Genomic DNA, 14,206 nt, shown 5'->3' with positions numbered 1-14,206 from the left:
CTACTATGTTACTTCAAGTATCTTCACAGAAAGGTCAAGGTTGGAAGGGACCTCTGGAGACCATCTAGTTCAACCCCAGCTAAAGCAGATTCTCCCAGAGCAGGCTGCACAGTCACATCTAGGTGGATTTGAATGTCTCCAGGGAAGGAGACCCCACAGCCTCTCTGGGAAGCCTGTCCCAGTGCTCTGCCACCTTCAAGGCAGATAAGTTTTTCCTCGAATTCAGATGGAACTTTTTGTGTCACAGTTTGTGCCCATTGCCCCTTGTTCTATCACTGGGCACCACTGAAAAAAGCCTGGCCCCATCCCCTTGGCACTTGCCCTTAAGATATTTGTATGCATTGATAAGATCCCCTCTCAGCCTTATCCAGGCTGAACAGCCCCAGCTCTCTCAGCCTCTCCCCACCAGGGAGGTGCTCCAGTCACCTCATCTCTGCAGCCCTCTACTGGACCCGCTCCAGCAGTTCCCTGTCTCTGGAACTGGGGTACCCAGAACTGGACACAGCACTCCAGATGCTGCCTTGCCAGGGCAGAGCAGAGGCAGAGGATCACCTCCCTTTCACAGGCCCTCAGGGCTGAACTGTTGCCCCTTAAGTGCATATAAGGCTGAGACCCTCAAACACTGTAACTACACTTGCCTGCTTGATCTTCCTCATTACTCCCTTACCTAAAACAAAAAAAGCCGCCAGCTTATATCCAAACAAATACATGACATACAGATTAGAACAGTGCCAGAGTGGAGGATGCCAGGATCTGCATAAAAAAGTATTTTATTAATAACAAACAAATAAGCACATATAACCCTTACACTAACACCACAAAACCATCTTGCATTAACTCCGAAAAAAAAAAATCCTGCTCAAAAGGCCATCACCTCCAGAGTTTCAGGCAGCATCAAGACCACACAGTTTCAGTACAATTTGGTATTTTCAGTCTAGCTCTCACTGGTTCAATGTTACACTGCTGAAGCCACAGATACAGTGGCTGAATGGGTACATGACCCGATTAGTCCAAAACAATCTTTATAGATTATATAATATGCTTGTTGCTGAACCACAGGCATGAGGATTCATCCTTTGCATTTTTTTATCAGGTGTTGATAATTCAGTGACCTACTGTCTGTATGTCTTGATTAATATCTTGCACCACACTTCCATCCAAACAGAGTCAGTGGCAAATTAATGTTTTTCTTAGAGGACTGTAATAAATTGAAGTATGATCAAAGACATCTCAGAAAGTCACCACTTTGGCAGAAAAGCCAGTAAGAGATAAAAATCAGCTTAGAAAAATGCTGCCTTTCAGAAGGGGCTATGATGCCACTTCAACAGTGATGATTTCACATTTTCCAGTATCTTGATCTGTGCAGGTAACATGCAAGGACCCATCCCTAGATAAAAGAGATATGTTTAGGACTGTTTCAACACAACACTTAGAATGTTACTGTATGTTCCAGAGACTATGAACAACAGTCCTCATGCAGAGATTAGAAGACTAGCATCAAAATATCCAGGGAAGAACATGCTTCAACACAGATGAAACTGATCTATGAAATGAAGTTAAGTTTATTTAATATTTAAGATATGCACTTGTCCTCCATTAAAGCATGTACCTTCTCTAAATGTGTTGGAGCAGATTCAGGAATGTGTTTAAATATTATAACCAAGTTTATTTACTACAGGTTTGTGACTGGAGTATGCAGTAATATTAACTCAAAACACTCATCTTGAACTCTGAGTTAACAGCAACAACAGATAAGCATGTCTTCTCAAAGCATGAGAACTTGATTTTTAAAAAGTAGTAGTCTAAATAGCAAGAATCTCCTTCAACAAGGAAAATGTTTTTCAAAATCCAAGAATTTAGAGACAATATTGAATCCTATTTCATCTAGACACAGTCACACAATGTTTAGATAGAAATAGAAGTGCTCTAGGGAACTTTCTGTATCTTTTTCGCCTAAATGAACATCATCAGGAGGAATTATTAGCAAAATAAGAGAAGAAATAAAAGCTGGAAGAAAAAGAGGAAGAGGAGGAGGAAAAGGGGAAAAAGGAGTAGGAGAATGAGAAGGAGGAAGAACAGGAAGACTGGGAGAACTGAAGTGGTTCGACTCAATCTTAAGGGTTTTTTCCAACCTAAACGATTATATGATTCTAAGTATTACTAAACCCCCCTTTAAAATAATGCAGGTTTTCTGCACTACACAGTTGCATATATAATCCCCAAGATGTTTTTCATATCAATGCTGAATGCAAATCTCTGTATGACTAACAAGGTATTTTAAGTTGTCTGTTAATAAAGCACCTTATAGTTAACACAAGTAAGTATTTTGAACTCAAATAGCAAGTAGGTTTTAGTTTTTAGCAACATCTAGACAACTTTCATATTCTTTAGAAAAGCATTATGAACTTCATGACAGGCCTTAGAAGACAAACATGTTTTGACTACTTGGAATTCTACCTTCTGATATCTTTTTAAACTATTTGGACTGTCTTAAATGAGCCCAAGCACTCCTATTAGGGCCTAAGAAGATAAGAGAAATTTCTTCAATATCACATCATCCCTATTCCCTCACCTGCCATAAGATACTTTATATTTTCCCATAATAGGCAATTCTGTAAGTCTGGTTTCCTGTGGCATTGTTTCTCATGCTTAACAACTCCATCTCTGAAAGGACAGAGCCACAGGTTTTCCTCACAAACACTGCATATGAGAAGGCCTTCATGAATTCCTTCCCAACTAATAAAGACATATTCTACCTCAGTTATTACCAAGAGTGCAGGCAGTCAGCAGAACTACCTGTCCCCCTTCCACAGGAAATCTGAGACCATGACGGCTCTCAAGCATGGTTAAACTGATCAACAGTCCACAAGTTGCTAAAAAGCATCTGCACAATTGTGTTAAGTTTTATTTCTTTAGGATTCAAACAACGAAAGCACATGAAGTACTGCATAAAAAACATTACAACAGAATTCACCCCTGCAAGCAATGAATTGCTGGAATTTCTCAACATAAAATTAAACATCCTGCAACAGGAGAAAAGACTGCTTATCAGAAGTATGACATATCAAGTTAAATAGCAGAACAATAAATATTTTGGGTACCTTTTCATAGTGAGAACAGTTAGTATATCATGTAGGCCATCCTCCTTTTTATCTAAATCCTGGAGTATAATCTATTAAAAAATAAAAATTGTGATTATAGTCAAGTTCTCTAAATCCTTGCACAGCAGTTTAGCGGAAGTGACACAATAGCTAAGGTGAGCAAATCATTGTTTAGTAACTCATCTAATAATTAAACATCAAAACATGATGTGGGCTTCATCTGCAGTGCAAATCTACATATTTTTAGCAATTTATTCTACTGCTTCAGTGGTTTTGTTCCAGGATCTATCACCAAGATAGCTGGAGTACCTACAACTCCCACAGACTACAGTAAGAGCTGAGCACGTTCCTTTACTTAGGACCAGTTCTGTAATTATTAACTAACATCTTTTCCTCATTCCCTTAAAGATCTTTGGGCAGGACTAAGGTGGAACAACAATTTTCTCAAGTATTCCATCCATTTCAGCCACATCTGCCCCCTCCTTGATGCCAAGGGTACGAAAGCCATGGTAAGCACACCATCACTGTTTAAAACAAGCTGTGTTCTCTCAACAGATTAACTCCTGAGAAACATATCAGGTGAGGATTTAATCATTATCATCTTACCACTGTGAAAAATTAAATGTGGTATTTAATACCAAGATCCTGTCTAATCTAGGAAGATCAAGAAGCAACCAACAGTACACACACTCGCTACATCACAGCCTCCAGCGGTTTTATTTCTAAAGTGTTAGAGATCTGTGTACTACTGGAATGACGGGTTATGATCTCTCATCCCAGGTGTGCTTAACTACAGTAGTGCCAAACATCAAACCCAGCCAGCTGATTAGAAATTCAAACGGGAAACTTCAATTTCTTTAAAAAGTACTTAAATACTTCATAACACATTCACAGAAGAATGCTTAAAGACTGTTTCCAAAGAGATGCATATCATTCTGATTTTGTAACAAAAAGTCTTAGTAGTCTAGGTGGGATTTGCTTTGGTTTTTTTCAGACTCATTTGATTTCCAAGTGGTTGATATTAAAGGCGCATACAAATATGTATATACTTACCTGTGCAAATTTACCTTCTTCATTCATGGGACTTTTCCCCAATGACTCGTATAGCTCAAGGCACACAGAAGAAGTGTTTCCAGGAGCATGCAGGGTGTGCTGCCTTCGTGCTGGTAATGGTGTCCCTGATGGAAATAGCACTGTGAATCTGTCAGCCCCCGACTCGTCTACTCCCTTTAAAAAGAAAAAAAAAGTTCACACCTTTCTCTAAGTACTTTACTGAGCTGGAAATGTTACAACAGTGCTCCATGAAAAAAGAAATGCAAGATTCATTCTCTCTGCCACATTACCATCACAGCAAGTAAAAACAAAACAAAAAAACCCCACAACAAAACCTGTTTCTATAAATAAATGAAAAAGTCCAACTATTAAAACGTAGCAAAGACAATCTGTCTCCCCTTAAATATCAAGCAGATTCTTCCTGTCGATTTTTTGTTGATAAACCTAAATTACCACTTAGTGTTGACCTATCACCAGTCTGTAGAACTGATAATAAACAATACTGTTTCTCTAACATCATCCATTAAGTAGTGCTGTATATTCACTGCAGCAGTAAAGTTAAATAATTTTAGCCTTACCTTAAGAAGAATATCTTTGGCAGAACACTCAATAAATGCTTCTTCTTCTAACAAGGTATTCTCTTTCCCTAGCAGAATTCCTGCCTCTATGGCTGCACCAATGGGAATCACTTCATCTGGAGGAATTGAATTCAGTAATTCCACAGTTGGGAAAATGTCTTTGATTAGCTGCTGTAGCTTTGGGATTCGAGCAGACCCACCACACAGAACTACCTGGAAAACATGCCTTAATGATTTCAAATCTTTCTTCTGACACATAAAACAGACAAGCTGCAACCTGCAATACAGAAATGCAAACTGCTCTGGAATATTTTATCATCTGTAGTTGTTAAAAGAAAAAAATATGCCAGCTCTGCTTGACTTTTGTTACTTTTGTGTTTGAAATTAAAGTAGCTTGCACACTTGAAATGGTGTCTTGGAAAAGTGTTTATTATAGTAAGCATCAGCTAGATGAGGTACCATTTGAAAAACTGATAAATTAATTGTAAAACAACATCAGGCTGGAAGGTATCTCCAGGTCACCTACTCCAACCTCCTGCCCAGAACAGGCCCAGTTATAACAGGCTGCTCAGGACCTGATCTCCATGGACAGGGATTCCACACTCTGTGGGCACTTACATCAGTGTTTGATGACCCTCACACGGCAACATTTTTTCTCGCCAAGTTTCCCCATGTTGTAGCTTGTGCTGCCTGCCACTCACCCTTCATGCACCTATAGGAAGTGCTCCATCATGCTCTTGTCATGCACGTATAGGAAGGAGTAAGTTTAGGTTGTTTCAGGTATGCTTTACCAATAGGTAACTGTAGGCAGCACCAGTCTCCCCTGTGCCTCTTCTTACAGGCGAGCAAACCCAGCTCTCTTGGCCCAAACCACCATGGTAGCCCTCCAACTGGACTGGCTCCAGTATGTCAGAACCTCTTGTAATTTTTTGGCTTCACAGAACATGATTGTATCTGGACACTCTGTCCAAGTACCAAAGAGGCAAAAGAAACACCGACTTTCCGGTACCTGTGGCTACACTCTTGCTATTACAGCCCAGCATGCAACCAGCTTGCTTGCTGCAGAGGCACACTGCCAACTGCTATTAAACTTACTGCCTGTTACAACTCCCATGCCTCTCCCTGCACAGCTGCTTTCAGCAACCACCAGCCTGTCCTGCCGGCACAGGATCATTCCATCCCACACTCCACATTTGCCTCTGTTGTTCATCATGATCATCTTTTTCATTGGACTGGATGATCACCGTGGGTCCCTTCCAACTGAAATATTCTATTATATAAATTTATCTTGCCTTTTTCAACCCCTCTGAACAGCAGCCTTGACCTACAGTGGTATTGATTGCTCCCCTCATTTTGGTACTGTCTGCAAACTTGCTGAGCACATGCTAGCCCATCATCCACACTATGAATAGGGACATTAAACTGTATTAGCCCCAGTATCAAACCCTGAGGGCCATCACTGAGAACCAGCTATCACTTACTGATCTTGTGGAAGAAAAAAAAACCCTTAAAACCCTTCTCTTACTACAGTAACTCAGTTGAGATTGACCAGATCTGGGAACAAAGCCAATTCCTACTACTCTTCATTTACAACTCTTAAGTTATGTTTTACATTATGTTCATTTATTTTTACATTTAAAGTGCAGCCCCCAACACATTCAGGCCTGAGAGAACAGCACATTGGACAACCTAAAAAATACCACCACCAGAAAAAAAATGACTTTTTTATATATATATAAAATTAAATATGGCCTGGGATATTTCATTATCCTAGCAGCAAAACTCAGATGTGACACAGCAGACACTAATTAAGAGGCTGAAAATGCACAAAGTATCATTAAAAGTGTCAGCTAACTCTTGTTGCAGAATTTACATGCCAATTCCATCAGCAACAAATGCAGCACTATTTGCTACGCACAGAGGTTGAGATGAAGTTACTCTCTTACACCAAAGCAAAAAAAAGACTGTTAATGAAATTAATAATGTTTGCTACTTACCACCTCTGGTATTAAAGCACTCTGTGGTTTAGCATCTAATGTGTTTTTAAGTTTAAGCTAACAAGGAGGAACATAGGCACCAAGTAGACACTAAGCAGTTTGTTCAACTCCTAAGACACAAGCTGAAACTTGGGCTTTCTTCAGATGCTTCAAAGCCCATCCAAAGCTCAGTGATGGTAGAGGAAAGGCTATATACTAAACTTAAAGGTATTCCTCAGCTCTACCAAGAGTTACAGAAACACACCAAACTGAGACAAATCCTCTTCCATTTACTCAATATGCAGCAGTAAAACCACTTAACTCTGACTGTACCTTACACTTAACTTCAAGCAATCAAACTCAAAACAAAGATAGGAGTGCTAGAGATAGTCCACATACTTCACTGGATCTGAGCCAAAAATGCTTAAACACATAATGAAATAATCTCAGACTGCAAGGAAAACAGGCCCCACAAATATTCTTCCTGTGGAGTTACAAAGTATACTACAGACAAGTGATTTCTATTATTACCTTATTAATATCATCTGCTGTAAATCCAACTTGCTGCAAGAGGTTTTTAATTGCTTCTACACATTTATTAAAAAGTGAAGAACAGATAAGTTCAAACCTGGCCCTAGAAGGAAAAAACAAACAAAAACAACACATTCAAGAAGAGTCACTGCATACATTAGAGACAAATATCTGAAATGCAGAAATAATAATTTTCAGAATATACTTTTGTTCTCTAGCTGTATCTGGTACTAAAGGGATTTTTGGTTTTTTTTTTTGTTTTTTAGTATCTCATTTCCAAATTATTAAGCTGGAAGATTCCATCATTAACACCTACATGGACTGCACATTCACTCTTGTGTACTCAGAAGAAAAAACAGTACTGCTGTCTTGGATTGTATGTGAAAAGAAGCAAAAAACCTTGGAACTGCTTCATCATCTTTAAAACTGAGACACAAATATGCAAATGTGCCTCTTGAATTTTCAGAAACAAATGGAGCTGTGTCCTTACTTGCAAGCAGGGAGTAGGTTAGCAGATTGAAAAAACCCTTGTGCTTACTTCAGGCTCTTTCAAGGCTGAATAGGAAGTTTTACAAACAGAAGTCATATTCTGCAACACTAGTCCACAGGACTAGCATTCTTATCCAAAAATGAGCCAAAACAAGTTATAGAGAATAGCTTCTCACACCTGCAAAACATACTGTGCTGTATTTTACCAGATCCAACTGCTGCAGTGGTAGATGCACAGTTCTGGAATTGAAAAGTCTTATTTCATTTTGCTAAAGCTGCTGCTGACTGAAAGAGCAATCAAAATTAGCTAAACGTCTCAATAAGATTATCCCAAGAAAGAAGAAACTTATGACACAGCAGTATGAACAAAAAGACAGAAAACAGCTTTCTACTTCAGCTGTCAAAAAGAGGCAACGTCAAAAGATGGTAGGAGTCATGGAAGTTTTAGGTGAGAATTCAAAAGTAGTCTTTAAAGAAAATCCAACAAAAATAGTAATTAGGGGATACACACACATACACGACATCACCTTGAGTAATTATGGTATCTATTCCCCTTTCCATCAACAACCAGCCTCCAAACATGAGGTGTCCTTGCACTTTATTGTCTAGCCATTAGGACAACATTGTTACTGTTACTACCCTAACTACTACAGATTGCATCATAACAGAACCAATTAATATGAAAATAGAGCTGAAAAAGCTGGTCTTCCTTTTACTTCTACTCCTGAAATTAACGTTACCAAAAATATCAAAGCTTACTGAACATCCTAAGTACTATCTAGAAAGATTTCAAGCATAGTTTCATATAAAAGCAGTAGCTTCAAGATCTGCTTTACCTGGACACATTACAATCAAAATCTAATCCATCATACAACGAATCTACAAAACAGTTTGCACTCCCCAGGGTTGATAAAGAGTGCTTCGCAGTATCAGCGCTGTTCATTAACTTCATCATGGCTCTGGGATTTTCTCTAATATCATGTTTACATGACCTACATTTTAAAAAAAGAAATATCAGTTCAGAGAGACAGGCATTTGAGTGATAACACTATTTTTCTAAAAAGGAGAAACAGGTTAGAGCTATTGAACTTCTTTGCTGTAGACATTTTAGTACTACCTACAATGACACTATTGAAAGTTCTCAAAGAATAAAAGTGGCTATTTCAATTTCAACCAAAGAACATTGTTTAGAAGCACCCTGAACTCAGGCATTAATGTTCATCATACAGATGTTTTTCAGAACAGTTTCTCAGCTGAACAAATCCTGTAGAAGCTGCAAGGAACAGCAAGAAAAGGTCTGCAAGTTAACCAATTTTAGCCATGTATCAGTGAGAAACAGAACACTAAACATCTGACATGTTGTCAACAAAATATGTTTCATTCAAAAAGTCTCCTTCTGTATATAGTATGCAACTGAACACTTCAAGATCATTAGAGCCAATGGTAATGCAACTGTTCATTTTGGTTCATCATAGGATGACAAGCCATAGAGACTTCAGTCTGATGACCCAAGCCCCTCCACCATCCTTCAAGCCAACTAGAAGATCAAAACCAAACCCACACAGGTGAATTCCCTGCCACCCCAAAAGTTGTGACTGAAAGGATGTAAACAGCCTGTAGTGACATACAACACTCAAAACACAGAACAGTTCATAGTCGAGCCCTTATAGTTCAACACCGACTTCAGGCAACAACTACCCAAAGCTGAGTGTTCACCAGTCTTCCTCCTTGGCCCCCAACAACTGTTCCTTTAGTATCTTTACTGAGTCATTTTGCTTGCAGTCTGCCTGATCTGACAACTGAATAAGAATTTATACTTTTTTTGAAAGCAAGCACCAGATAACGAAGTTCCTGTCTTTAGAGCAACACGCTTGAAATTCAAAACCTACCTCTGAAATTCAGAAGCCAAGTGCTGTGCTAGAGCTTCAGTGAAGCAAACTCCACCAATGCCATCATCTGTGTTTGTAGCAAGCACACGATATATTCCACTGTTCACTTCTATGACTGTGATAGAAAGTGACGTTCCACCAAGTTTATAAACCAACACATTGCTGCCACATTAAAAAAAAAGATAATAATTGGAAGTAGCATTAATAAGCCACGTAAAATTGTGTTAACTTTAATACACCATCTAAAAAAAAATACTACCTTATAAGGTATGGCAGGTTTTAATCAGTTTTGTCAAGAGAATTTGATCTGGGGTGTTTGTATTTAATGCATCTCAGTACTTCTGACTATTAGACAATGTTCCCTAAAGAACAAAATTAGTCTCTTTCGTACAGTGAGAATAGCCAATGTTTCTCCTACAACACAACTGAGAAAAGGATTCTAAAAAAATAAAACCCCAAACACAGGAATTTAAAACACTACAGATTTACAGCTTCTGAATTGGTTTTGGTTTTATTAAGAAACCCCCCCCCCCCCCCCAAAAAAAAGAGAAAACCAAAAAAAACAAAACCAAGCCTCAAATAATTAACTTTGTATTGACTGCTAAGGCAACACAGCATTCCCTCATTTAAGCTTCCTCAGGATTTAAGTACAGCAGCTTAAACTTAAGAAGTAAAATATTAGGATTTTACCTTTTCCCAGTGGGTGAGTCTTGGCCAATTCCATAAGCCAGGAGAGCTGCAGACGGCTCATGAATTAATCTCAGAACATTAAATCCAGCAGCTGCAGCTGCTTCCCTGTGATAAGGCATAACAGCATTTCATTTTACTTTCATAACTTCACTGAAGTCACATGCTATTAAGATTTCATCTGAACTACTTATGCTACCAACTCAGAACTTGGTTACAGCATGGTATTAACAAAGCTAAGTGACTGGAAAAGAAAGGTATCAAGAAGTTCAGTTGCTGCTGTGTTCTTCAGGTAGTTAGATCTGCCCTGTGTTCAGTGTGAAAGAAAACACAGATGTACCCGTCCACATACCCCATAAAACCAGCAAAAACTGCATCCTCAATCAAACTTGGTAACTTCTCTTCAGGTGTCATATTAAAAGTTTTTGGCACATTATTTCAACAGGTATGCTAAGAAAATTGGTTTTACTTCCAAATCAAGTTACTGCACCTCACTTATATTTTCTTTGCATGTTTTCTTGAAACTTCAGTAACACTGGGACTGCCCTGCAAGTTGTTTCCTCCCTTTGAAGTCATTTTGCAACTGGTATACCAAAGCAATAGAATGTTTCATTATACATACTGCAAACACTCAGCTCACTAATGTTTTAAGTGTGCTTTAAGCATTTCATGATAGTCATAAGGGCTTCTACATATCAGAAAGTAGAAATAGATGCTGCCAATTACGCACAGCTTTAAGTCTACCTATGTTTTCATATTGAGTAACTTATACCACAGAACTTCTAAGTAGAATACTGGTGTGGGATTCCATATCTGCTCTCTGACATAACAGTCCTCAATAAAGTCACATAACACAACTTGGATTGGCAAGTGTTGTATAAATGGAGGAGGGCAGAGAAATTATTTGCATTTCAAAGGGGACACTGAAAATCCTCATCTGAAATGACATTCTATCATTGATGATACCAAAATTCCCTCTCACTTTAATTGAATCAGAATTTCATTTTGGTTCCAACAGTGAATTCCATGAGAAGTTTCCAAAGTCATTATTTAATCTGCTTTTGTATTTTCCCAATTCAAGTAGCTCCCAGTGTCCTGACTGACTGTCGCAAGCTAAAGTCCGGCAGAATTCCCATTGCTGATCTGCCAGCCAGTCTGCTTTAGGCACGTTAAACAACAAAAAAATATCTTTATCTTCTTACCCAAGGGCATTTTTCTGATTCTCTCCAAAATCAAATGGTACAGTGATAACAACATCATTTACATCTGAACCCAACGCAGACTGAGCAGTTTCTGTTTATAAACATAGGCAGAACATGTTTATTACAAGCAAAAAAACCAATACACCACATCTTAAAAATATGAGAACAGCTTAAAAACTAAAATCTTTTATGGTTTTATTTATACCTTTCATTTTACTGAAAATTAGTTTTGCCACATCTTCTGGGTTAATAAGTTTATTATCTATTTCATACTGAATTTTTCCATTCTTCTCAATTATCTGTAAGCAAAACCAACATACCTTTGTTAGATACGTAATATGGTTATTAACAGAAAGTAATGTTTAATTTAGTTTCTGTTCAAAGTAAAAAGCACTAGACTGCATAAATACCTTCTGCATTAGCACTCAACTACAAGAGAGTAAGTGCTTCCAAGATGCTTATCAAAGGTCACAAAAAATTTGCATTATCCAACAGACATGACAGTGACACATGTGGACTTAAAAGACTCCAGACTTCCTTTTTCTATAAAAAGTTTTCCTTAGTATAAAAGCAATGTTTAGAACAGAAGTACTTGCCTGCTTGTATTAGTTAAGAAGAAAAACCAACTCTATATAAGCATGTCAATACAAACAGTCAAAAACCAGAGACAAACTCATTCCTTCTTCAGCCATGTATTTGCCAGGATAATTTTTCTCTTGTTTTGTAAAAAGTTTCCTAGTAACAAGCACAGTATTATCCAAATTAAATACCCAGATTAAATCAAGGAAATAAGCATTTTTATCACAAGATGCTGCAAGCTGAGCATGTACCAGCACTAAGAAACACCACAATGCTATTACCCAAATATATTAAGACAACTCCCTTTTGAGAATGGCCAATATATATATATAATTTTTCTGCTGGACTAACACACGTTATGATGGCAGAGCTCAGAACACAGTTAAATGTCTTATAATACTTTCTCCTTTATAAAAAGGAGAAACATTCCACATAGTAGCAAATGGACCTCATGTAATGAGCCGATCACTACAGAACACAAATGTGGTGTGGCATAAACATTAAGAAACATAAAAATGATACAAGTTATTCTGGGAACAACAAAAAACCTAGGCCATACTCACTGAACATTTGCTTTCTGCAATATATTTTGCTGCCTGTGGGTCACCCGAGCTGTCCAGACAAATTCAAAATAACAAAGTAAATCATATGCTCAAAGGTAATTGCACAAATTCATCCTGTTGATATTCTTTGTAAAGTCTACAGCACATGAAGCTATACTTCAACCAAAATTCCTGTTTCCACTCTATAAACCTAAAATTCCACCTTTGAACACTTTTGATATCTTTTGGAGAAGAAAAGCCAACAGTTCTGACTGCTGGTATCTTTCAACCTCCTTTCCAAAGACTAATGACTGAAAAAATGCCTACTAGCTGGTGAAAAGAGAAAACAAACCCCAACATATCATTTTAAACTGCTATCCCAAATAATAATTATGAAAAATTTCAGTGGCACCTTTGCTGCATTGACTGAAATAACATGACAACAATAAGCTGACTATCCTTAATCTCTACTAACCATGCAAAGTTATGCATCTGAAAAGTGTTGAGAAATACATTAGAATGGATATAATTTTGTTAACACCTTTCAATGAAAGGCCTGTAACACACAGCTAGGTTATCACTGAAAAATCTTCTTGCATCTCTGAGGTTAGAGCTAAACCAAGTTTAGTTTTAGCAACATTGTAACCACCAGCCCAAATCTTCACAGTTCCACCAACTGCAGAATCACAACAGGCATCATTACATCAGTGCATTTCCCAACTGTAATGAAAGCAACACAAAGTGTCATGCAGGTAAAACCACAGGAAAACATCCTGGTAACAAGACATTTTAGTTAAGAAACTTAAGTACATATCAAAAGCATTTATGCAACTCTTTACTAAATTCCACAATTTTATTTTCACAGATAGATTCAGATCTAAACCACTATGCACCTCTTTACTCCTGGAACAAGATGTAGGGCATGTTCATAATATAACAATAACATAACATCAGTGCTGAAACTACCGACCAGCTTTAATAGGGAAAATTAAACTTCTCACCTTCCCTTTCACACCTGTTCTCTTACCTTCGCCCAAGGATCTTCTTTACTTTTACTACCGTATTTGAAATATTTCTTATTCTACTTTGCTTTGCAGCTAAGCCAACAACCTGAATAAAAAATTAAGGGGAGAAAAAAAAAACACCAAAATGAGCAACAGGCAGAGCTCCCCTCCTCTCCCAACCACCGCCACAGAGGGAGGCCTCACCTCCTCACTTTCCGAGAAAGCAACGACAGCAGGAGTGACTCTGTCCCCGGCGTCGTTGGCGACCACGTCGGCGCGGCCATCCTGCGGACAGAAGCACCACCCGTGACCGCCCCGCCAGGACCACGCGCCCCCTCAGGCCTTCACTCGCCGCCTGAGCCTGCAGCGCCGTGAGGGACCAGAGACCACCACGGCCCAACCTCTCCCCCTGGCAAGGACCCCGGGCGCAGCCCCCCACCTTATAGACGGCGGCGCAGGCACAGGTAGCGCCCAGGTGGACACCGATGGCCGCCATGAACCCCTCCCACGCCACACGCGCCTGCCGCCCCACAATGCGCTGCACGCCCCGCCCCGCCCCCGCTTTCCAACCAATC

General features: G+C 38.8%; 1 protein-coding gene across 3 annotated transcripts; it reads right to left on the bottom strand.

Annotated features, from left to right (window-relative positions):
* Window positions 1-754: 754 nt before the first annotated feature.
* HSPA14 (heat shock protein family A (Hsp70) member 14) lies at window positions 755-14,179 on the bottom strand. Of its 3 annotated transcripts, XM_040596165.1 has the most exons (15): window positions 14,071-14,179; window positions 13,836-13,916; window positions 13,655-13,737; window positions 12,649-12,697; window positions 11,712-11,805; window positions 11,507-11,597; window positions 10,804-10,887; window positions 10,308-10,412; window positions 9,618-9,779; window positions 8,565-8,720; window positions 7,240-7,342; window positions 4,733-4,945; window positions 4,155-4,328; window positions 3,102-3,172; window positions 755-1,387 (listed from the first exon to the last, which is right to left on the bottom strand). In XM_040596165.1, the coding sequence occupies exons 1-15, from the start codon at window positions 14,125-14,127 to the stop codon at window positions 1,309-1,311; spliced, it is 1,602 nt and encodes a 533-aa protein (XP_040452099.1). In that variant the 5' UTR covers window positions 14,128-14,179; the 3' UTR covers window positions 755-1,308. The 3 variants fall into 3 exon arrangements, with proteins under 3 accessions (XP_040452099.1, XP_040452100.1, XP_040452101.1); XM_040596166.1 differs by lacking the exon at window positions 10,804-10,887; XM_040596167.1 differs by lacking the exon at window positions 14,071-14,179 and having other exon boundaries at window positions 13,629-13,737; window positions 13,836-13,870.
* Between the last annotated feature and the right edge of the window lie 27 nt (window positions 14,180-14,206).

Source organism: Falco naumanni, chromosome 5, assembly GCF_017639655.2.
Source record: "Falco naumanni isolate bFalNau1 chromosome 5, bFalNau1.pat, whole genome shotgun sequence".
Classification (NCBI taxonomy): domain Eukaryota; kingdom Metazoa; phylum Chordata; class Aves; order Falconiformes; family Falconidae; genus Falco; species Falco naumanni.
The sequence above is the reverse complement of the archived record's forward strand: the minus strand, read 5'-3'. Positions and strand labels throughout refer to the sequence as shown.

What these genes read in the sequence shown, in the direction of transcription:
- HSPA14 (XM_040596165.1), bottom strand. Translation starts at nt 14,127, where the DNA reads ATGGCGGCCATCGGTGTCCACCTGGGCGCTACCTGTGCCTGCGCCGCC. An exon ending in AATTTTCAGTAAAATGAAAG is followed by an intron (nt 11,598 to 11,711) that starts GTATAAATAAAA and finishes GTTTATAAACAG; the next exon opens with AAACTGCTCAGTCTGCGTTG. An exon ending in AAGAAGGTAAATTTGCACAG is followed by an intron (nt 3,173 to 4,154) that starts GTAAGTATATAC and finishes ATTTTTTAATAG; the next exon opens with ATTATACTCCAGGATTTAGA.